The sequence below is a fragment of the Balearica regulorum genome, chromosome 1 (assembly GCF_011004875.1).
Source record: "Balearica regulorum gibbericeps isolate bBalReg1 chromosome 1, bBalReg1.pri, whole genome shotgun sequence".
Taxonomy (NCBI): Eukaryota; Metazoa; Chordata; class Aves; order Gruiformes; family Gruidae; genus Balearica; species Balearica regulorum.
The window spans coordinates 12716872-12740827 of record NC_046184.1 but is presented as its reverse complement, the minus strand read 5'-3'; the positions used below and the strand labels follow the sequence as shown (position 1 = coordinate 12740827).

Genomic DNA, 23956 nt, shown 5'->3' with positions numbered 1-23956 from the left:
GTGCAGCCTCACCAGTGCTGGTGGTCAAATGCAGCCTAGAGTGGTAGTGAGTAAAAGTTACTGGAAACCGTAGTAAATTCACGTAACCACTGCCATTGATGCCTCCCAACCCTATCATATTTATCAGTAATCTGCTCTTTTACAAGGGATCCACACAGTTTTTGAATTCTTATGGTAACTAAGACATGCAGAAATTTTTCATGAATGGCCACAGGACACAGACAGAACCACCCTACTGTACATATGTTACACAGCCTATTAAGAGCTCCTGTAAGGTACACCAGATACACCTCAGTGACACCATTCTCCCCAGCATTCTCAGCACATGCAGCCCAGGGCTCCCCAGACCTGCCATCCTGGCCACTGTCCATACCCGACATGCCTACCTCTAAGTAGTGACCACGGTGAAAAATGTTTTTCTGTTTCATTCCAAATGCACACAGAACAGCATCCACACCACAAAAGCCACCAGTGGACCTTCCCAGCCAGAGATGAACTGCTCTGTCTGTGGTATGAAGAAATTCACACTGCTGCTCTCTAAGTGCAATATTACAGGTACGTTCCAACTTACCACTTCTCAAGTGTATTTACTCTGGGAAAATCAATGTGTTTTACCAAAAGGAAAAAGACTTGAACACACCACGGTCACTCAATTATATATGGGGGATGTATGACACTTATACTCAAAAAAAACCAACAAAACCAAACCAAACAACAAATCCTCACTTCGTCTTCACATTATGCAGTTATTTGTCTCTCCACAAAGATAAAAAAATAATCCATTAGCATCTTTGAGATGTATGGCTACTTCCTTTTCCCTTTCTGTAAATACCGATTCTTATTTTATATGTCCATACAACAAAGAAATAAGGTGCAATGTTTCCTCTCCTTGAATAAGGTACATTGCAGAAATGAAGAACCATGTACTCCTGAGTGGAATTAGGCAGCATCAAATGTAATGAACTGGTAAGACAGTCAAATGGCTCTTTTAAATAAATAAATTACTGAGCTAAATTGTGCACTACAGGACAGTAGAAAACAGAATTACTAATAAGCCTACCAGTTTTAGCTCATATACTGGAACCCCAGAGAACAGAAGACAGTTGTGATGTTGACTGAGGTCAAGTTGCATTTATTGTCAACGCATGACAAGCTTTGGCCTCAATCCCAAGTGATCATTGGCGCTTCACAGCATCACAGGTCTCTCGGGGTCCCCTAGATCATAAACTCACTTGAGGAGACCAACACTGTGCTAACCAATTATTGAAACCTTATTCTCTTAGAGGAAGTTTCAAAAGGACTATTGCATTTCAGTGATTTCCTGCTCCCTTATGTCCTTCTGAAATCCCAGTCTTGACATGATTTTCTGTAGGTCTACACACTGTAATATCCCAATACTGAATATTCTACCTCAAACCTTATGTTTTTTCAATATTCTATGGTCTGGGCTGCCCAAAATTGTACTATGATTTTCAAAAAAACATTAGATGTCCATATTTCCTAGTGTGATTAATGATGATCCGGAGAAGCTATGAAACCATCTCCATTTCACCTCAAATTCAGCACTCCGCTTTAGAAATGGATTTAGATATTTGAGGCTTACTATCCAAAAACATCAAGCATTCTAACATCAAAAAAAGCTAGAACATTGCTCAACATTTAATAAAAACAAATTATTAAAACAATTTTAAAAAATCCAAAATATTCCTGATTTCTCAGTTGAATCTCTGGTAGGATTGTTAAAATATATTTTCAGTTTCAAATGGCCTTCGATAAATTTGATTAGATAAAAGTCTTAATTATCACATACTTTACTCTTTCATTTATTATATATATAGAAAAATTAATTGTCTTTCATTCTAGGTAAACCTGACACTAATTTTAACTATCCTATGAATTAACATGTAGTAGGGCTGCCTATTACAACTAAACTTAAGGGTTTATATTAGAACATATTAGAAAGCTCTCATCTGAGAAATTTATATTTAAATTATAAAAATGTTCTCAAGGCTTATACAGCTGCTTGGCAAAATCTATTTAGCTGCATCAAAACTGACGGGATTTTAAAAACCCAAATCTGACAAGAGAGTTTAAATTTTGCTCAGAATGAAAAAAATTGCTCATTATAGCTCTGTTCACAGATGATGTGATCATGGTATCAACCTTGAGCAAGTGCTTCACCTACAAACTGCTTTTTCAGCCACTGTGATGCAGCCACCTAACTTTGAGTTTCTTTTCCAGTTCTTACATCAGCTGTGGTGCAGTGTTGATCCCTTCTGAATACAGGTTTGCAACAGTAATTTACCATATAGTGTTTAAATAAATAAAAATACATTCTATAATTTATGTATTGCCTAAGACCTTGAGCTGAGGAAGTGCAACTGGACTTCATTGCATCATCCATCTCAATCGCTTTATGGGCAGCAGATTGCACAAAAATAAAGGTGACAAAAACTTACAATACTGGTTCTTGGTTTATGTTTGAATGACATGAATATTTCATGGGTTAAGATATTTGGGGTTGTGTAGAAAGAAGGAATCAAAGATCACCTTGAGTCAGAGTTCAGCTTTGATGCTCCAGAAGACTGAACAACAAATCTCTCCCCCACAACTCCTCATACTGGACATTATGATAAATAATAAAAGAGAAATATAAAACAGAAATATGGAGTGCTTGAAAATTAACGTTCTGGTGGATAATATTTTGCTTTGCATCAAAACCAAACATTTTGGTCCTTTTTACTCAATATAGAGAGTTGAAAGTAACTTTAAAAAAAAAATAAATCAGAAAATACCTATTTTCAGTAAACTCAGCTATTGCTCCTGTAAATGGAGTAATGAGAGCCTCTGGTACCTTAAAATACAAAGAACAAAGTGGAGCATATTGTGTTTTCAGTTTTGTCCATGAATCCAGAGCGATTCCACAGCAGATTTAATAAGGGTTTACAATGTCTTAACTGACAGCAGATTTCTGTCCCCAAACTGTAGGTAACAATCTCCAAATAGAAATAATCTATTTCAGCCCGTTCACATTTTATATTTGTTCAGGAAGGTGAATTCTTTTCCTTTAAAATAATTGTTCTTTCAAGACAATCCAAATAAACTAACTAGAGTTTTGTAAAATCAGTTTGAGGCAAAAGAAAAGAAGACAACACCCTACCTTACCTGACATCTGAGAACAATAAACAACTCCCGTCCTGGAATCTAGAATACCTAACAAGCTACCTAACAAACCCCAAACAGTTTGAAAGTGCATAAAAGAATCAATGTTTTCAGAAACAAAAATGCTGAAATTCAGTATCTTTAATATTAAACAGAAAGATCAAAGGAGTAACTTTTACACTTTTCTTCTTTTCAAAACCGCCTTCCTTCAGAATCAAGTTTAAAACTTGGTTGTGAAGCGAGGCCTTATATTTTTCTTGCCGTATCCTGTATGAATTTAGTGCTCCCAAATTTTACTGAAATATTGCAACCAGCCTGTAGGATTTTGGCAATTAAAATCCAGCAAACATAGATCCAGAGTTAAATCTAGTTACCTTCAGTATTGACTCTGAGACCAGGATTTTTATAACTGTCCTCACTTTCAGTGCTGCTGCCCCTACAACAAACAGAAGAATGCCCACAAGTATGAATTTGGATGAAAATGAAGTGCTCAGAAAGGAAAAGAAATATATAAAGAATATATTGTCTGATTTTTAAAGAAATAAAGCAGACAAATCGCAGAATGAGAGAAGTGTAGAAGAATAACACAGGGATGTTTTTTCAGCCAGATATCTTCTAAAGTGCTCACATACCCTCAGGAGAAACATCTAGTGCTAAGATAATAATCACAAACAACATTAACTTCTACTACTACAGTTCTGTTTGAAAGTAAGGAATTAAATTGTCTGGAACTACCCCAGAGTCCAAACACTTGCCCATAGGTATTAAATAAATGCTTAAGTAAAACCTTCAGCACATGTTCTACCCACCCACTGGTGAAAGGAGGGGAGGAGGAGGGTAATGCACTCGGTGAGCACCCTCCTTACCTCTCCCACCTAGCAAAGAGAAACTACCCCTCTGGAAAAGTAATAATCGCAGAAAAGACACTTCTCAGCTAACAGAGAAGCCCAGATTTGCCATGCAGCTTAAAAAGAAAGGAAGAAAAAAAAAAAAAAAGACTTGGTAAAAAAGATCACCGACTTGATTATTGTCTCAAAAACTGGTATGGGAAACATCTTGCGCCAGTTCATGATATAGACAGAAAACAAACAAACAGATGAATACACCTTTGAACTAAAAAAAAAAAAAAATCATATTATAACTTATCTCTTATTTACACAAGATCTGATTCAGCTTTCAGAGTTTAGTTTTCAAGGATCAGGTCAATATCGAGTCATTAGCAATTACGTGTCTCTAAGTCATATTAGTATGTGACCCTTACTACTGTTGTAGACAAATGCCCCACAATTATTAATTGAGTTAGTTACCCTCTGAACATCTTTCTGAGGAACAGACCTATTATTGGTTTAATAATCTATATGATTTTATTGTCATTGGGGAACTAACGCAGAGAGACTAAGAAATTTATTTAAGGTTTCTAGAGAGCCATATAGAGCCCAGATCTCCCAACTGCTTGCCCATTGCCTTATCTACTTAAAATCTTAAAATCTACATCACCGCACATTTCAAACGCCTCCTTGAAAATACTGAACGTACCTGTAGATTTGTCACTTTAAAACAGGTAGCAAAACCACTACTGACATTATCATATCTCAGCACTGTATCAAATGAGGTTTATCATAAACCGCTGTTCTTTTGTCACAGCTGTAATATACAGACGCCTTTACACATACAGCTGCATATAAATAACTGTAAAAGGGAGCTTTCAAAAAGTGATATACTGGTCTGTCGGAGTGCAGCAAGGAGTGGCTATGCAGCCTACCTCCAGCCTTTCCTCCACCCACCAGGCATCACCACCAAAGCCCCAGATGGCACGGCGCTGCTCTCCGCCCGGCCGCGGCCACCCCTGCCAAGCCCACGCTGACCCCCACGCAGAAGCACCCTGGTTCCCTTCACCTGGTGATGAGCCGCTGCTGCTGCAGCAGAAACATCTCCAGCCCCCACCAGCTGCAAGCTACACGCTGCTGTCAGGTTTTTAAAGCATCACATCGCCTGTAATAGATTAATACTGGGTTTAAATTAGGGCATCTCTCCACCCTCCTTGCAATGCTTTAAAATTTTATTTTTAATTCCCTTCTGTTTGTTCTTTTTTCTCAGGTTTGTTTTATTCTGGGGTTGTATCTTTACTCCCTCTATCAATATTGAGCTCCTCAGAACTGGAGGGTTTTTTGTTCTTTGTCCATTAAATGCCATGGATAGCAACAACATAATACTTCATATATTGACTGTTCTGGCATTTGAGCTATTGAATAAAACACATACTTAAAACACAGGATAGAAGTGTGAAAAGAGCTAAGAGCTCCAACATTTTTAAAACACGGTGATTATGCACATAACCCCTTTCGAATCACAAGACTGAAGAGTGGGATAACAGGAGAGCGTTTATCTGTTCGATGCTGAACATAATCCAACGTACCCGTAAGGGCCCAACCCACGGGATCAGGGAGTTGCTCTGGATCTGTTTCAATGTAGTACAGAAAAAACTGAACCTCTTCCACTAATAAAATCAAAAAAGCATTTATTTCCTCTGCTGAGCTGAACTATATTGTATGATGAAGAACTAACAGCATTAATGAGTTGCTGAGACTCTTCAACTACTAGCCGCCTGTCGATTCTGGCTCGCAAGGCACCGGGAAGGAGCCTGCCAAGAGCACTGGCCCCCGCCCCACTCGCAAGGCCCGTGGGACACGCAGCCAGGCAGCGGGGGGAAGAGGCACAGCGAAGAGCCCACCAGTGGGTAGGCCCGTTGGGTCACCAAGGCGGAGGGCTCCATGCTAAGCCAAAGCCTCAGCACTGGGCTCAGCACCAGGTGGGCATATGCGACAAAGCCAGGTCAGGGCAGCACTTCTTGGCAACACTCAGCGTGAAGTCCTTGGCGGATCCTCCCTCTTTAGGTGCCATTCTGACTGGAAAGGATGTTGGAGGAGGGAGGAGAGGGGAGGGAAGCAAAGTTCCTCTCTGGAGATGGGCAGCAAGAATGGCGGGGAGGCAGCGGTCCCAGGGCTAAGCACGCAACTTCCCTCCATCCCCCATGGCTTCCACAAGCACAAGGGGCTGGAATTATCTCCTTGGGAGAGCAACCTCCCTCCCTTCTCCCCTCCTGTAGTCAGGGTTAGGGCACCAGCTCCAGGCCCCTTCCATTTCCTAGGGTGGGCTGTAGTGCAGCCTTTCCCGTGCATCAGAACCAGGGCTCTGAACGCAGGACATCTCCAGTTCCCCGTGAAACTTCCCAGCTCTTACGTGTGATGCTGTCCTTTGCAAAAAACAACTGAAGAGTCCTATGCTAGGGTATGTCATCTGAAAAGATGAAAATTCTCATGCAGTAGCACCAGCACTGCAGACTGACAAATCTTTGTAGCCTGTTAGGCAACTGGATGGAATTACTCAGCACTGTCTTCCACTCCTACCTCTTTTTTCTCCTCTTTCCTCACTTTTCTTTGCTGGCCAGATTATTCTTTGTATTTATAATAAGCAATTACAGAAATAATTCAAAAACCTTTCTGTAAAACAAGACAATCCAAAATTTCCTTGTTTCATAAACAGTTCTAAGACAGAAACAAATTACAGGCATTGCTTGCGGACAGCTATAGTAAGCAAAACTCAATTATAAACCTTTAAAACACAGCTCTTAGACACAGAAATGCAAGATCTACAAACACTTGACTGGCAATTCTCCTACAAAAGAAACACAAAATATTCCACACTGTACTGTGAACTTGATAATACTGGTATGAAATTGCCCTGAGTAGTTGATATTGGCACACGAAAATAAAGCAAAGCTCAGCAAGACACATGAAATTCATGCATTTCCAATGTAATTCCAACCAGTATGGCATAAATCAGCATGGGCATGTAATTCTTGGCTGTCTTGTTTGACACAAGCAAAGCAGAAATTACGTGTTGTTGCAGGTGCTTTGCAAGCAAACGTGACGCCCAGCTGATTGTTAACAGATGAACTTTTTTTTCAAAGGAAAATGAGCTGAAGGAAGATCTCCAAGCTGACTAATAAAAAACCCCAGGTGGAAGTAGTTAGGACCATCCCTGGGCTGGAGCACTCAGCAGCTAGCGTGTTATGTTAGCATGGCACTGGAAACAGGCTGCTCCGAGGGGAACGAGGAGCAGGCTCCAGCAATTTCTGGGGAGGACAGCCACTTCCAGCTGCACCCGTTGCTGGGCTGCTTGGCATGGGTAGCTCCTTTTGGCTCAGACATTGTAAGAAATTCGCATCTCACCCTGAAAGCTACAGAACACCTGCCATTTATTCTGAGAAATCTGCAGTTTCTAGCCCCTCAAAGCCAAATTCTAAAGTTATATGCCCTATAATATTGTCGATCAAGTGGATTATTTCATTTTCCAAATATAGGGGTTTCTTCATTTCTTATACAAAGCCCCTAATGTGTAAAATACCTTTAGGACTTAAAGATGGAGCCTCTCTGCTACAAGTCTCTTTCACTTTTGAAAATATGTATTACATAAAATCCAAAGCATTCAGAGCAGTCAAACAGCCCTTGGAGCATGCAGGTTAGAGCAACGAGGGGGAAAAAGGGTCAGAAAAAAATCTGGTATTTGTAAAGTCATCTGTACTTTATAAATAAAATTTCACCTTTTGATTTAGAAAACAATTACGGCAAATTCAACAGATATGCTCTTCATAACAGAAAAATACTAAAAAATCAACCTGAAATATAAAGAGAGATCCTTGACTTGCAGACCTGGGTGAATCATCTTGCTTGGAGTTTTTTTCCCCTCTCTTTTCTGCTGCCCCTCTGAAAAACTCCTGTGTAAATCATGCATTGCAGGTCCACCTTCGTGAACTGCAGGCTGTTTTCAGGAGACAGCAGGATCCGTAGCTGCCAGCACAAGGGGAAAAAAAATAAATAAAAAAGGCTATAGAGACCCAGAGGCTCGACTGCTCCTGGATTTGATCAGAAATTGCCTCTCAGCACTGACACACAACACTGTTTTCAGGCAAAACATGAATAAACATGCGCATAAACTTTTGACTTGGAGCAATGCCACACTAGTTCTGTGATCTACCAGATCTTAGAAGATAAACATGATGAGATATGGTTGGCTCTTGCTAGGAAGGCTTCTGAACAGAAACTTGAAAGCTGCAACTAGTTGGGTGATGGAGTAGTTGGCACTCTTCTCGCTGTGCGTGACCCGTGTCCAAGCAATGTGGCAGGGAGCACTTGCTCTTGAGTCAGAGATACAACTAAACTGAGAAAGACTGGTCAGAAAACAAAGATTCTGCTTAAAAAAAAGGTTGAAGGCTTGGCATTTGGTTTCATTTTGTGCTTTTAAAAAATAAAAAGGAAGAGAAAGAAGGAAATCTTTCAAATACTAGTTGAGGAATTCCTACCCAAGTGTAGTCCTGCACGAAGGGTCACTGGAGATTACTCAATAGACTTCCTCCACGGTATGGTCTCCCAGTCAGATTAGGAGCCCGTTCAGGTTACCTGCTTGCAGGTGTGTCTTTGTGGACAGCTTTATGGTGCCCCATCTGACATTTCCTGAAGGAGAGCTCAGGTTCCCCACCACCTAGAGAGCTATCCACTACTCACTCGTCCGTTTTGGGATGTGGTTGGGCCCAGCACTCTGTGCAGCTTCAGCTATGCCATCCTGATGACAGTGGGAGACACACACGCACAAGAAAAAACAGTATTCTCCAGTGCAGGATGACCCCAGCACCCTTCAAACATGGGTAGTTTCATCTCCTGCCACAAGGACACCCGGCATGCCTGAACAGCCCAAAGGCTGGCTGAATTCAGGACAGCAAAGGTGATGGTCCTGGTCTTGGGAGGGGAACCATCCCAGTGCTATTCCATCAAGTACAGCTTGGACCTTTTCTCTACATGAGTATGGACTGTTAACTCTGGTGCCTGAGCCAAAGTCCATTTCATCTCACCTATCCCCTGGTGATATTGGCTGCACAGAACATTAGACATTTTCTGCACCAAATTATTGCGTAGTATCGCCATGCACCGTGAACGAGCTGCCCTTTTTCAGGCCAGAGACATCAGCTTTTCAAGGCTTCCTTTGTCCTTAGCCCTACAAATGACTGCACCTGTGAAAAGCCTTGATGGATTAATAATGTAAATGCTCATGATCAACTTCAGGACCAAAGTCCTATCAGACTGACTACAGGTGCTGAACAGTATTACGTGGTTGTTAAAAGGAGACATGAAGTTTTTTCATGAGTTCAGGTGTCCATAACGTGCTGCACTGGCTTGTGCCAGTTGTATTTAAAGGACCTAGAAGTATGACAGTACATAAAAGGGGCTTAAAAAAAAGATTGCAGAACCTCAGCTGGATGTCATCCTTCATGTTACGCAACTCCGTTCTCCTGAAAAGGAGGGTGGATTCAGTAAGACCTAAGTCTTGTTGCTTGTACAAGGCAAAATCCTGCTCTGATATCTCACTGATTGTCTCTTGAACTCTACACAGGCCCCAGGCAGTGAAAGAGGAGGACATGGAGACCTTCTAGAGGATCCTCACAGTGAAACATACTCCAGCAGCTCAGGCAGACATTCCTCACACCACATCAGTGCTAGGGAGTACCCCAACCTTTCCTTCGTGCCAGCCTCTCCAAGGGGAGTGGGAGGGAAGAGTTTCCTGGGAGAAATGAGAAAAGGATGCCAAAGAGAAGGAGGTAAAAGCACAAAGAGGACCAACAACTCTCCACAGAGGGACAAGAGTAGAGAGCCATGACATATAACCTTTGGTGTAACTGCAACAGAAATGCCTCAATGGAGCCCTCCCTCATAACATCAGGACCGTCTCACTTCTCAGTAATTTGGAGGGATGTCATCAGACAACTCTAAACCCTAGCCCTAACTTTTTGCAAGTTGGGCTAAATCTAGGATTCTGCCAATAATGCCAGTCAGTTTGGGTCTAAAGATGGCAACATCAGGGCTCTGAAAGAAGCCACCATCCAGCGAAGCCGATCTGAACTCCCCAGCATTGTGGAAAGTGAGGCAATCCCACGGTGGTTTTAATTAGTATTTTGTACGTATCACTTGGCAAACCAGACTTTGCCTGTGGTAGCATTTTTTAGGACTTCTCATGTTTCCAAAACAAATGAGGAGTTTTTTTAAAATAAAGTGGGAAAAAAATAAACACCCCAAAATAACCCCCACACATATTATTCATAATTTGCCACTTGTCAGGCAGAGGCTTTAACAGGCCAGAAAAATTTTAATAAATGTCTTATACAGTGTGGTTGATGTACCTACATGTCCAATTAGCACTGCAAAAAAACATAAATATCTCATTAAAATATATAAATGTATATTACTTTGGTTTCCTACACTTTACCACTTCCAATGATTTCTGAAACGCATTTTATTTTAGGAGACAACATTCCATCACACTCTCTCCTCTGTACAGACCTTTGCACGCTTGTGCTTCTTTGTTATTGACAAACGTTCTGCTTTACACGGGATTTGTCATGGAATTTAAAATAAATACCCACAAAAATATTTTACTCAAGCAATCAATAGAAATCCTCACTTGAACAGGAGACGGGTTTTTTGCAGTTTGTGTGCCTTTACTTGGATGCAATACTGCTTGCACAGACTTTTAAATTACATTGCAGGGTTCTTCACTCTGTTATTGATTGATCTGAGATTTTTTGGCAAGTCATTTCACCACCGTGCGGTTCTGTCTCTTCCTACCTCTCCGCTGTGTCTAATTAGCCTTTAGAAACTCTTTGGGGCAGCGACTGTTTCTCACTGCCAGCTTGTAGTACCTGTCTCCACGGGATCTGATTTCAGTTGTCTTGATACACTAATAATAAAATTCATGTTTTAAGAGATTAATTTTTGAAATAATATATATTAAAAAGCAAAAACTAAGTAATTGCACTGGAAAAACCCAGTGCCAGTTCTATGGGTAAACCATACATATTTACATAGATCCTTTCTTTCTAAAAAGCTAGACAGGCTTTAAATAACGTTAAAAAAAAGCATAAAAAGACAGCACACATGATTAAAATATAATCACTACAATTGTGAAATGCAGCAATTTCCCAAGAGTTTTTAAGAATAGTATCTCATAGCCTAGATCAGGAGGCCAAAGATGCGAGTAAGTTTTATGCCGTCCCAGCTTCCCTGCCCACATTGCAATTCACTGAGGTTGGTGAGGACACCAAGGGTAGCTCTCTGTCGGGGCTGTCTGAACAAGCTCTTTTTGTAAAGTATTTTTAGAATCTGGAAGCTATTCAGATAGTTTAATAACAAGAGTAATATTAGTGTCTAGAGGGACACATGTGAAGACTTCTGTTTTAATGTCTCAGCTGCAAATCTCCTTCCCAGCAGCATCCTCCTCATTCGCTGGCCAACAACGTGCAGATACAGAGGGAGGAATTCTGCAGCTCACTGCAACCAGTTCCTGCTGCAATTGGTGAGAAAGTTGCTTACTACTTACTAGAAATCTATTTACTATTGACCCAAAAGAACACTACTGGATCCCAATTAGATCTGCTACATTTCCTAAGAGAAACTGATACTGCTCTGTTCACATGCAGGAGGTGCTTTGTCAGGTATGCAAAAAAAAAAAAAAAAACAAACCCAAAAAACTTCAGTTTCTCCAACTTTTACATTCAGAAACATTAATTTTATTGCCCTTAAAACATGCACATGGACATGAATCCCTACCAAGGCAAAGCAGCTGTTATACTTCTGCAAGTCAGATTAACTGTACACACCCCCCTACAATATTTCACACATATTTAAAGGAGACATTTTTGAATTTTATGGGTTCATCTGTTCTGAAGAGTATTTCAGTACGTAAGTACCACAGGCATAATATAAAAACTCAACATAAATATGAATCCAAAAGACCTTTTAATTAATATTTCAATTACTGACTTTTCATTTTAATTAAGAAAATCCAACATCTTGATTTTACTTTATTTTCCAACAAAACCTCCAGTGCTGTGATGCATTCTTTTCCTGAAATCTTTTATGCTCTTTTTACTGGAAAATGACCAAATAGAGTGTTGAAAAAGCTCTTTTTACTGGCTTATCAGAAATTCCAGTAATTCTTCTAGAAGTTTACAGCGGGAAGATGTTCTTCCACAAGTAAATGGAGCAGATAAAAGGAAAAACTAAATTCTTCAGGAAATTTATTCTCTATATACAGTACAACTAAGATTTTTTTGAACAGGTTTCACTAGCAGTAGCTGTAATGGAAGGACCATGAGACAACAGACCAGTGCTACCAATAATAGAAGCTCTGTATTAGTCGTAACTAGGTATCCGCTCTTAAATTGTATCGCTCAACTTTGATCCACTTTACAGCTTCTATCACCAAGACCAAAATATTGTCAATTTGATTTACAGATCCTATGTTAAAATGATACAGAATATTTCCAATAACTATTACCAAGAACGTCATTATGGCTAACTCTGAATTTAATGTGAATACTTCCTTATATTGCCATAGAAACTAGAGGCTCCCAACTTGAAATTGTCATACTAGTTGCTATAACAAAAAGGCAGTTCCTCTCACCAAAAGGTTTCAGACTTTATGCATGAGACAACAGGCAGATATAACAAACCCACACAGAAAGAGAAATCAGAAATACCAGCAAAAACAATCACTGTCAATATAATGAGCAGGAGTCACAGCACACCAGCTAATACTGCCAACTGCAGAGTAGGAATCTCAGCGGAACTGAACTTCAAGGAGAGTTTTGCAAAAGAATAGTGTAGTGGCTGTGCAGGAAATTAGGTAATTACACTTTACCTAACCAAAGCCCCTGATAGTTTGAACTGAGAAGGTGTCACCTCCTGCCTCCATCTGCTACAAGAGCTGAGCAGCTGCTGCCCTTCCTGCTCCACGAGGACCGCACTTCCATGATGGGAGCACCTAGGTCCTCTAGTAGCTTATTAAGTTTGCAACAAAAGTTTGAAAAATAAAATGCTGTTCCTATAAAAATACAAGGACAGAGAATTAAAATATAATGGGATTAATCCTTGTTTATACTAACGTACCAGTTTGGAAGCATGAGAGAGGCTTATGTGACATTTATTAATGCAGATTTAGCACAAAGGACTTAGGAAATAACAGAAACTAACACAGACATTTCATTTCATTTCATATTAGTTAAAGAACCAGCCATGTGAATGCAACACGTTAGAAACTATTCAGTATCACTCATATGGGGTACAAATAGGACCGTTCCTCGGTTCTCAATATGAGTTTAAAATCAAGCAAACAAAAAATGTCTGTTTTGTAAGAACTTACATGTTAAACAGATGTCCTGGAATGAGACTGATGCCCTAATTCTGTTTCCTTTCAGCTTCTGTAGCATGAGTTAGGTGTGACTTTATGAAATAGATATATTTTATCAGAAATATGCAGATTAATTTGTGATTGCCATGAAGGAAACAAAGCTGGAATAATTTTTTTAATTAAAAAAACCCCAAAAACAAAAAACCAAAAACCAGAAAATGTGCAATCTAACAAATCATATTCCACATTTCATTTTGACAAATGCAAGGACAATGTGAGATATGAAGATACCAGGATTAAATAGATAAGTAATAAAAGATGAGTTTTATCTGTTTCCAGGAAGGGCTTCCACTCTGGAATACTAATGTTACATTAACACAGCTATACAATTTACTTGCTAGTATACACTGTAGAAAATTTTGCTCATTATATTCCTACTATAATTTGCTAGTTGTTCTGCTATTCATAGCAAATCTATCAGCACTACTCATAACTATAAAATTTATTTATGGTTTTGGGGAGTTTTTTGGTTGGATTTTTTTTCTGCATAGTGAGGACACAGTATTTCTTCTGAGTTTTTAAAAACAAACAAACTCACTATGACTCTGCAGACAGTGAGTGATCTCAATTTTGTTCTCAGTGTCTGACGCAACAGACTTCCAAAGGAAAACCCTGGCTCCCAGTGTGATAATCCGGGGACTCTGTGAACAATTTAATATTTCTGGATAATTCAATGAAATGACTGCCATGACTGGCTATAGAGACTACCATATGTTGTCAAGGCTGTGTCACGTATCTCCCAGACCAGGGACAATAGGAAATTGTTATACCAGGCCTGCTCCCATCAGAACACGAATGATCTGGAATCATGGAATGCCAAAACTCTGGGTCAAAACAAGTTCCTGCATGCTTTCTGAAGTAAATTTGAGCATAGAGGGTAGAAATATCTTACTGGTCAGAATAAACTAGTTGGTGCTAATGCCAGACCTGAAAGATGCATTACTTGAAAGTGTCGGTTAATTCCAGGTACACAAGAAGCCCTGAACAAGGATGCTTCAGCAGCAGAAAAGCTGGAGAGTAGGCAAGAAAGGACACTGGTGGCAGGTGGGGCTCCATGGTTTGTAAGAAAGTATTGGAGGAAGCTCCTTGAAGTACACTGATCTGTGCCAAGGATGATTCAAGAGTCAGAAAAATGCAATATAGAAATGTAAGCAGGCATTATTTCATCTATGGATTTTTTCTGCTAGTGGACATAGCCACTCTGTCTTGTCTGCAAACCATGAAACATAAGCACGCTTGGTTTTTTCTTCTATTTTCACATGGTCTTGAACACCTGAACTCTAACCCTTGCTTCCCAAGCTTGGAGGTCTGAAAAGAAAGGTGTAGAAGTTACCTAGTGTTTGTGGGCCAGCACTTCTTCTGAAGGTCAATGACACCACGACCATTTCAGTAGCAAAGAAGGAGGATACAGAAAGTGAGCCAAGGTCAAGGCGCCGCCTCAGCAGCAAGGGACTCAGTTCTGGCATGATGGTAGCTAAACACCACTTGGTAAATCTCCATTTTTGTATGACTGTCACACATACACAAAAGTCATCCTACTCAAGTATGTGTTTCTCCCCCATTTCTCAGGGGCCACCCTTGTTTCACCCCACTTTGGTGAAAACTTGAGACAGAAACACAGATGCATTAAGAAAACCTCATGATTTCCGCTAAAGAAGAAAGAATACATTTTTTCCTTTGGAATGATTCAGTCATGGGTATCTTAGAGGGTCAGCATTAGCCCAGCACAAGTTTTCAACATATTTTGAGAAACTAAAACAGACCTATGAAATGCACGTTCCCTGTGCTGATGTTCCCTGTGCTGGAGAATCTCCCCAGGGATCTCTTGAGTATGACAGAACACGTGATTTCTAAAAGCTGTAATATTTTAGTTTAACAGTTTCTGATTTTTTTTTTCCTGGGACTTTCTCCATTTTGTTCCTTGTTCTTACTTTCCTTCGCTGTGAGTTCCTGCATTGTGGAAATAATCAAAAGAGAAACGTCTGAAGCTGATAAGCAGAGTGAAACAGCATTATTCATACATTCCTAATCATAACCTATATATGAATGAGAAGACACCTGGAAGTGCTATGTTGACAGCAACATACCTTTTGATTAAGCTGTCTGGATCCTAGCAATCTGCATGTGCTGACTGAGAGTTCAGAAATAATGCATTTGCGGTTCATTTACACACTGTAAAAGGGTAAATACATGGCAGATAGACACAAACAACAGCCTTCTGTCAACTAAGCTTCTAGTGAAAAGTACAAATAATGGATAGGAGGTTTAAATAAATGAGATTTTTTAGGCTAATGTTAAAAGAACACTTAAACCATAAAAAAAATAAGTACTCGTTTAGAGCTTATCAATTACCAATGAGAATTTTTGTCCCGTTTAGGAATGCTAAAGTTCCTTTTTGTTAAAGCCCTTTGCTCTCTTCCTTTTCTCTTGTTTCTGTCTGCTATCCCACTTTCCACTGTGGTAGCTTCAGCCTACAGTGAGAAAGCTAGACAAATGGCCAGCAAGACTATTACGCCTTCTTACTGGGTAGATTTCCATGAGGTTGAAAGAAAGCTGATTTCTAACAAATTAGATGTGCTGAAGAGATACTGCTGGGATCAGAGCCCCTGTGATTTTAGAAAATTCAGTTCAGGCCAACATTTCAATGACATTCAGCAACAAAAACCAAAGATAGGCATTTTGCTACTGAAATCAATACCTTCAAACTCTGAGCTATAGACTGCACCTGCTTAGGTAGGCATCTAGTTACTCTTATCCTAAAGTTTATGATCATTTTATTTCCTACTGCAGAATACTGTGCCTTATTGCACATTGCATGGCCATCAGAGTGAATGGGTTCATTGTAACTATCATCTATATATATGTATCAAAACTCATATGAAAAAGATTCTACATTAGTACTGTAGCCCATAAATATCATCATGTATTATATTATTGTGTACAATACTACACAGTCTTACACACTCTCAACCTACAGATAAAAAGTCCTACCCATAGCTCTCAAAAAAAAAAAAAAAAAAAAGAGATGTATATGTAAACTCATCTATTTATAAACATATATTATATGTATGGAAGATAAAAAAACTAATGCCAGAATGTTAGGAGTCAAGCAACAGCATTATATTCTTCGACCCTTGTCTTGATGCTCTCCAGCAAAAAGAAAAAGTTTCCCTTTTTTTTTATTTGTTTGTACCACTAAGAGGGAGAGAAGAACAAGAAACATCTGCTTCTACAACTACTGCAGCACTTTCCTCACCATCACCCTTTCTAAATCACAGTTATGACCACCTCCTCACATAAATCCCTTCCGAAGGAGCACTTTTTCCATGTATATACCCTTCCTTGTATACAAAAAATGTAGATGAATAATTTATCAACTCTTTCATGTCATGAAAGGAGCTCCTCATCTATAAGGAGCAAGGAGAGGATCACAAACACTGAAAGCAAAAGCTCAGAATCCATACCTTTCATGCAGCACTGAATTAATGCAGGTAAGGTTATAGGATGCATAAAACAAGTCAGAGGTAATTTTACCCCCTCATACCAGTACCTTCCTTTGATGTCAACAGTTTCAACAGATGGGCAGGTGTTAGTGTGAGATGAACTTTACCATATGCGACTCAACAGAACTAAGCAGAGCACTCTCAATTATTTCATTTTTTCAAGGAAATGATGCACTAACAAAGTCCCGGCCCCATCCTTTAATGGCACATTTTGTAACTCTCAGAGACGGAATAAGACTGATGAATATAATTCTACTGCCAGTGAACACACAGAGTTCCTGACATGAAACATCACAATCTCTCTGGAGGAGCTGAAGAATAAATCACTGGCTACATGAGTCAGAAGTCATGTAGCTGCGATGGTCTTTAAATTAAGATGGACAAGCATAAGAACGACATAAAGTAATGGTAAAAAGAGAACTCTGAATTTAATTTCTAGAGTTAGTAAAATCCTAAGGAGCGCAAGTTAGGAAAAAAGAGTAGGTCTGAAGTACAGTTTATTTTCAAAGACTATCTTTGCATTATATACGAGAAGTGCAACCATGCAGGTTTGATTTTTCTAAAACCCTTGTAATTTTTTTTTATTTGGGAAAATCATGCAACTTTCTATTGTAAAATATTGTTCTTTATATTAGTGAAGAAAATTGTATCCAACATTCACGTCTTGGAAGATAGTATATATTGATTCCCAGGAAGAAAAAACACAAAAAGACAATCTATATGCACAGAGTATTTTAATGAACGTAGAAGATAATTATTGATGAACTTAAATAACCAAATAAATTTCTTAAAAACATAACTATACATAGGAATATGTGTCTGAAAATGTCCGTAGAAAAATAGTGCCTTTTTAACCAGCTGACATGGTATTTACATGTGCAGGGATAAACTTTAGAAAACCAAAACATTCCTGTACTTCTCTGTCAACAGGCTTGTCACAGACTTTTAAAGAAAAAAAAAGTTAACTGCAAGCCAGGTTTTAATTGCAAAACTCATGGATGAACTCATTAAGGAAAAACAAAACAAAACAAAAAACACTATAAGGCTACTAAATCCCTGAGCCACAATTCACTGGGTGCTGGGACAGTACTGTCCTGTCCTTTTACTCTTCACTGGGAAACCGCTGTCGCCACTACCAGGAATAGGACGTGGAGAATGCGGTCCTGCAGTCCGCCCAAACACGGCCCTCGTGTGTCCATCCTAAAGAGGGTCCAAATCTTCTCCTGATGGGGAAAGCATGTGCAAATATGCCCAAGTCCATCTATAGTCAGCAAAACAGTTTAGCATATAACTACTCCTAAGTCAATGATTAGACTGAGAAAGTAAAATTGGTTTTAAGTCCCTGCTTACATTATGTGTACTAAATGCCTTTTTGCATAAGGAGCTAAAGCATTATGAGTTGAAGCTTAAAGTCTGACAATTTAGAGTCAAATCAGACATTAGAAAGTGTCAATACAAAGTATCAATGTTCTTCAGTTCAACTACTAGTTTCACATGGTCATACAACTAAATATTTCTAAAACTAAATTAAATTGCTCAGTTAGTCAGATCACCTGGTTACTTAGTATGTCCAAACCATCCTCCCTGAGGAAGAGATGCGTCAGGCAGCGGCTCCGGGCCAAAGTCTGCTGCAATGCTTCTGGGTTCTGAAATCCATGTTTTCAGACCGTACACTGGGATTCTGCTGAGCGCATCTGTGGAAGTTTATAACTCCATGCAAAGAATAAAGATCATGGTTTATGCAATACAACTGAGTGGGCTGTTCCTACAACTCTTCAAAGTAAAACCAAAGCTGTATTGGAGTCTATGCACATCATGGACCTGCGTCGCCTACTGATGGGAATTATTGGAGATCTGAGACTGCAGTGATGAACTGGAGACAACACTGCTCCTCACATGACTCTCCTCAGTGCGATTACTTATCCAACTAAGGATGCCTTTCCTTCACACATTGCTACTTTTACAACTACGCATCTGTGCCTCTGTGGGAAGAAGATAGTACTTAATCTAAACTGTTCTGCATGTAGAAACAATCACATTTGAAATTCAGAAGTATTTCTTTCAGAAACAGTAAGGCTCTTCTCTTCACCAAAGAGACAGAAGGTCAGAATGCATAACATTTGCAAATATGCCTGACTAATTTGACTGCCGTACAAAATTCTCCCCTTGAAATGGTATATATTCAAAAAAGCACAGGACTTTACAGAGGAAATCCCGCCTTCTTTCTTTGATGTCAAGGACAGCTTTGCCATTGACTTCATCTGGGCCGATTTGACCCCATGTGTTTTAAGAGAATCTCTGTGACTCTGCCAACTGTAGCTCAATAAGTGGCTTGCAAAAAAAAACCAAACAGGAAATAGTCTCCAAGGAATACTTCTCTGTGAACTCTTACAATTAGGATTAAAAAATAATAACAATAATGGTTCTTACAATCTTTTCTCCCCATGCAAAAACAGACAATAATTTCCTGCATCGAACCTTATTTATTTGGTGTCATACTTAGGAGACTTCTATGTCAGATCATATCGTGAAAGTGCTAATTAGTTTCTCATGATGTTTACTCCTCCTGATGATATACAGCAACTCCTACATTATATGATTGTTATTTCTAAGTTAATATTTTTAGCTCAAGATGTTCAGCTCACGTAAAACAGCAATATTCGATCTGACTTGTTTTAAAGAAGTATTTCACCTCATAACGTGATAAAAGATGAAGTATTTCTTTATTTTGAAGAGGGGGGTGTTTAATCAAATACAACATAATGAAAAATCATGAAAACACCTTTATTTTCTGTACTTCAAAACAGCTAAGCTAATTCCAGTAAACTGAATTAGCCATTCCCTGATTTGATCTACAAGTGAATTTTCACTGCTGAATGATCAAAACTTTCAAACAAGAGAAATACTCACAGTCTCTTAAGCATCACATTATATATAGTCATGTCCTACCTCCACATTTCTCTCTCTGACTGCATTCCTAGGCAGCACTGAAGAAGCAGCTAGAGTCACATGGTGCATTCAAGGTCATGCTATTCTAATTTACAGAGATATCATTGATAAATTATGCGGAAACAATGATAATGGAGTGATTAACCTTGTTCCAGCACACTAAAGGTGTTTTATAATTAAAAGGAGAACAAAAGTTACAAAAATGTATAAAGATTTTATTGCCCAGCCTTTTCTCTCTTACACACTGCTGCAAAGTAGTGTTAGGGAATAGTAAATTGTTAGTGCAACGTAGATGCGGCTTTGTAACCAAGGGGGTGCAGGGGTTAGACTGGGTTGCACCAAAGGAGGAGTCAGGTGGGAAAATACACAAACCATTCACCTTTTTTTAAAAAAAAAATAGGAAGTTGGATCCTGAAGGCCTCTCCCTTTGGCGAAGTAAAGGATGCTGGACCACAAGAAAGATTATTCCAGCCAGGAAGTCTCTCTCACTCCAAGAATCTATGCAGAACTGTTACTTCCAAACTCGCAGTCATCTGGCCAGTGCTTTGAGTACTCGCATCAGAAGTGTAGTGTGTTAACACACTGAAACAAAACTCCTCAGAGATACACGTGTATATATATAAACCAGGCGGAATTTAGAATTCATCCTCATTCATGTCTCATTCAAGAAACTTGCAGTAATCCACAGACTAAAAGCCTGACTAATGTCCCTAATTCATGTATGACAGATATCTTTATTAAGGGTGCACACATTAATGAATCACTGGTGATTGCTTTGACTTAAAGAGAAATATTAGAAAAACAGTGAAGAGGTGGGACAGAGACTGTTTCACATAATAAATTAACGTAACCTTAAATTGGCATTACTGTAAAGCATCTATAGGATTTCTGAAAAAAAAAGTAAGAATTTAAATAACTTAACAATGTACCCTTATCTTGACATTTCCACTGCTGCTTCTTTTTGAATCCCATCACAGTACGACCACTCACACTAAAAATATTAATAAAAAGAGGAAACTACAGAGCAGGTTTCCTGGAGTTTAGGTGCCCAGAGATGACACTATACTGCAAGACAGCATCCATTATACTCCTTCCTAATCTTCGCTTATCACATAAACTATTGTGTCTGCCTGCATTGCCTGACTATTCAAAATATGATCTACAACATATTGCACAACTTACCCAAAAGGACAAATAGAAAAATCTCAGATCATATCTATATTTAGAGGTTTGACCTCATGTAGATAACTGAATATATCATAAAGTACATTCTGAAGGCCTGAAAGAAAGTCAAATTCTTCCTACTGATTCTGTTGTGCTTGGATAAACTAATAATTGGCATATCCTTCAAGCATTCAGAAGTATCACAAATGACACTTTAAACAATAAACCACCAATTACAATGGAGAAGTTAAATTACAAATTTATACCAAATGTCAGAGGAACTCTCCTGTATGTCCTCTGAGCAAAGGCTGCCGGCTATAGTTACAGAGCACAAGCGTCTCTGATGCACGGCATCAAAATCTTCCCACCTCAGAAATCCCCAAGTTTTCAATGGCTGAGCGTACTGCCCGGTTGAAATGCGTACTTGAGCAATACACGTACAGCCGCCGCACCATCCACGTCCAAGGAGCACCTACAGACTTGGTTCCCAGAGCCGCTCGCAGCTCCTGTGCTTCAGCAATGCTGCTGGGGTAGCAGAAACCTCCTTACAAGCGTTCAGCTGCAGACAGCTCAACTCAGCATAGTTTAACGAGGACAGAAACAAACAAGTAAACAGCATCTGTGGCGTCTCTTCTCTATTGACTTTCCTGGAAACGCATTAACCTATTACAGTGCTTCAAAAATAAATAAGAGAAACAGAAGAGATGCAAAAGTAGACCGTTCTCTCCCAAAAGTTTCTTCTTGCCTCTCCCACTTTTTGTGAGCTCCCCGTTCCCGAGGATTAGGCGATCGCTTTCGCCTGGGATCAAATGAATGACTTTTCCGCTAATGACACTTAAGAGATGCTAAAGCCGCCCGTAATGCCACCCGGGACCGGGCGCGCAGCGGCAAGCCCCTGCCTCCAAGCCAAGGCGCCCGGAGCGAAGCGAAGCCAAGGGCAAGCCCCGCTCCGCAGCCGTACCCGGCCGCTCCTCCGGCCCCACCGGCAGCGCCCACAGCAGCAGCCGGAGGGGCGGCCGGTGCCGGCGGGGCGCGGCGGGCGGCGGATGGGGCATGGAAGGGGGTTGCTGCCCGGCGGCGCTGCCGCCCCCCCCCCCCCCGCCGTCCCCTCCCGCGGCATGGCGAAGCGCTGTCACTGACGCACATTTAATTCGCCCGGCTGCAGGCACCGCGCAGCGCTGCTCGCATCCTCCCCCCGCCGGCGGGGAGGGGGCGGCTCCGGCGGGGAGGGGGAAAGTCAAACTGCAGTAACAAAGTTGCTCCCCCCCTGCTCCCCCCAGACCTGCCCCTGGCCTCCCCCCGAGGGGGCGGCGGAGGGGGGGCCCGTCCCCGCCTTACCTTGCTTGACGCACTTGAGCCGGATGGGGTCCTTGCAGTGCTTGATCACGGCCAGCACATCCCTGATGGTGAGCCCGGCCACGGGGGTCTCGTTCACCTCCAGCAGGAGCTCCTCCGGCACTAACTTGCTGCCGCCCTCATAGGCCACCTTGCCGGGCTTCACCTCCCCCAGGTAGGGGAACTGCCCGTTCTCGGCGCCCCCCTTCAGCTCGAAGCCCAGCTGCCCCTCCGGGTTCCTCACGATCACGATCTCGTGGACTCGACTCGTCCAGTGGCTTTTCTTCTTCAAGCCCTTGGACATTGCCGTGGGGATGCTCTGCCCGACTCCCTCCCTGTATTCCGTGCTTCCTTCCCTCCCTCCCTCTCTTCCCCCCCCCCTCCCCGGGGCAGCCGGGCTCCTCCGGGGCAGGCTCGGGGCGGGCGGGGAGCTGCCGCCGCTGTTGCCGGCCGGCGGGAGGGAGGGCGCGGCGGCCCCGCGGGGCTGGGGAGCTGGGTCGGGGAGCGCCTCTCTGCCCTCTCCGTCCGGCTTTAGCTGATATCCATGGCAGCCGCGGCGGCCGGGACCCTGCCTGTGCGTGGATGTACTAGTTGTAGAGAAACTGGCAGCGGGGAGGAGGGAGGGAGGGAGGGAGGGAGGGAGGAGGGAGGGGACGGCCGCGGCGGGGGGGGGGAGGAGGAGGAGGAGGAGGAGGGGTGTCGGTGTCGGTGCCGGAGCGAGGCGGGCGCTGCCTCGCCGCTCCCGCCTCGCCTGACCCGGTAGTGAAGGCCGAGAGAGAGGCTGCCTGGCACGGCCGGCAGAAGGCGGAGAGCGGCCCGGGCGGGGGAAGGGGAGGTAGCCGGCGGGGAGAGCGGCGACCCAGGGTCCGTGCCCCGCTCCCGCCGCCCCCTCGCCGGCCCAGAGGGGGCGGCCGGGGGCAAGATGGTGCGGGGAGCCCCGGGCGCCCCTCGCCGCCTCCCGGGCTGCCTTCCCCCCGGCCGGCCTCCCCCCTCCGGGGCGGGCTGAGTCCCCGCCGGACCGCAGCGGCGGGGTGACCCGGCAGCGTCCTGAGCGTGTACTCTGCTGGAGCTGGGGAAGCCTGCCGAGGTGGCGAGCAAGAGGGATGCTGTGGTCCAGTAGTTGTGCTGCTCATGGCAGGAGGGGTCCAGCGACTGGCAGGCTTCGGGTTGTGGCCGGAAAAGCAAAAGACTGCCGCGTACTTCGAAGATCGCGACGTTACAAATGTACGCAGAGCTGTTTACCTCCATTTGGAGGTCTCGCACTTCAGTTACTGAGTTGTATGTGCGTGTATTTTTTAATGCTGGTTACTGTGGCCACAAGAGACAGGAGCTAACAGCTTAGGTGGGCGATGCGTCCTGAAGAGGGTGTAATGAAGAGAGAAGGGGCAGGTTTTTTCTATAAAATCTGCTTACCATCACTTGCCAGATGTTCACCACCCTCACTGAGGTTGCCGTATGCTCCTTGGCTTTAAACCCCAAGTGACCTTGGCGGCCAAAGACTGACAGTATTTCCAACCTCCAGAGCTCGGCTCTGCCCAAGTTCT

The 23956-nt window shown here is 41.9% G+C and overlaps 1 protein-coding gene across 7 annotated transcripts in view; it reads right to left on the bottom strand.

Annotated features, from left to right (window-relative positions):
• The window catches only part of MAGI2 (membrane associated guanylate kinase, WW and PDZ domain containing 2), a 770610-nt gene extending 747577 nt beyond the window's left edge, over positions 1–23033 (bottom strand). For all 7 annotated transcript variants that reach the window (XM_075774424.1, XM_075774656.1, XM_075774500.1 and 4 more), the window contains exon 1: positions 22416–23033. In XM_075774424.1, coding sequence (XP_075630539.1) covers positions 22416–22716 — 301 coding nt within the window. In that variant the 5' untranslated portion in view covers positions 22717–23033. The remainder of the gene's footprint in view (positions 1–22415) is intronic.
• Positions 23034–23956: the final 923 nt, after the last annotated feature.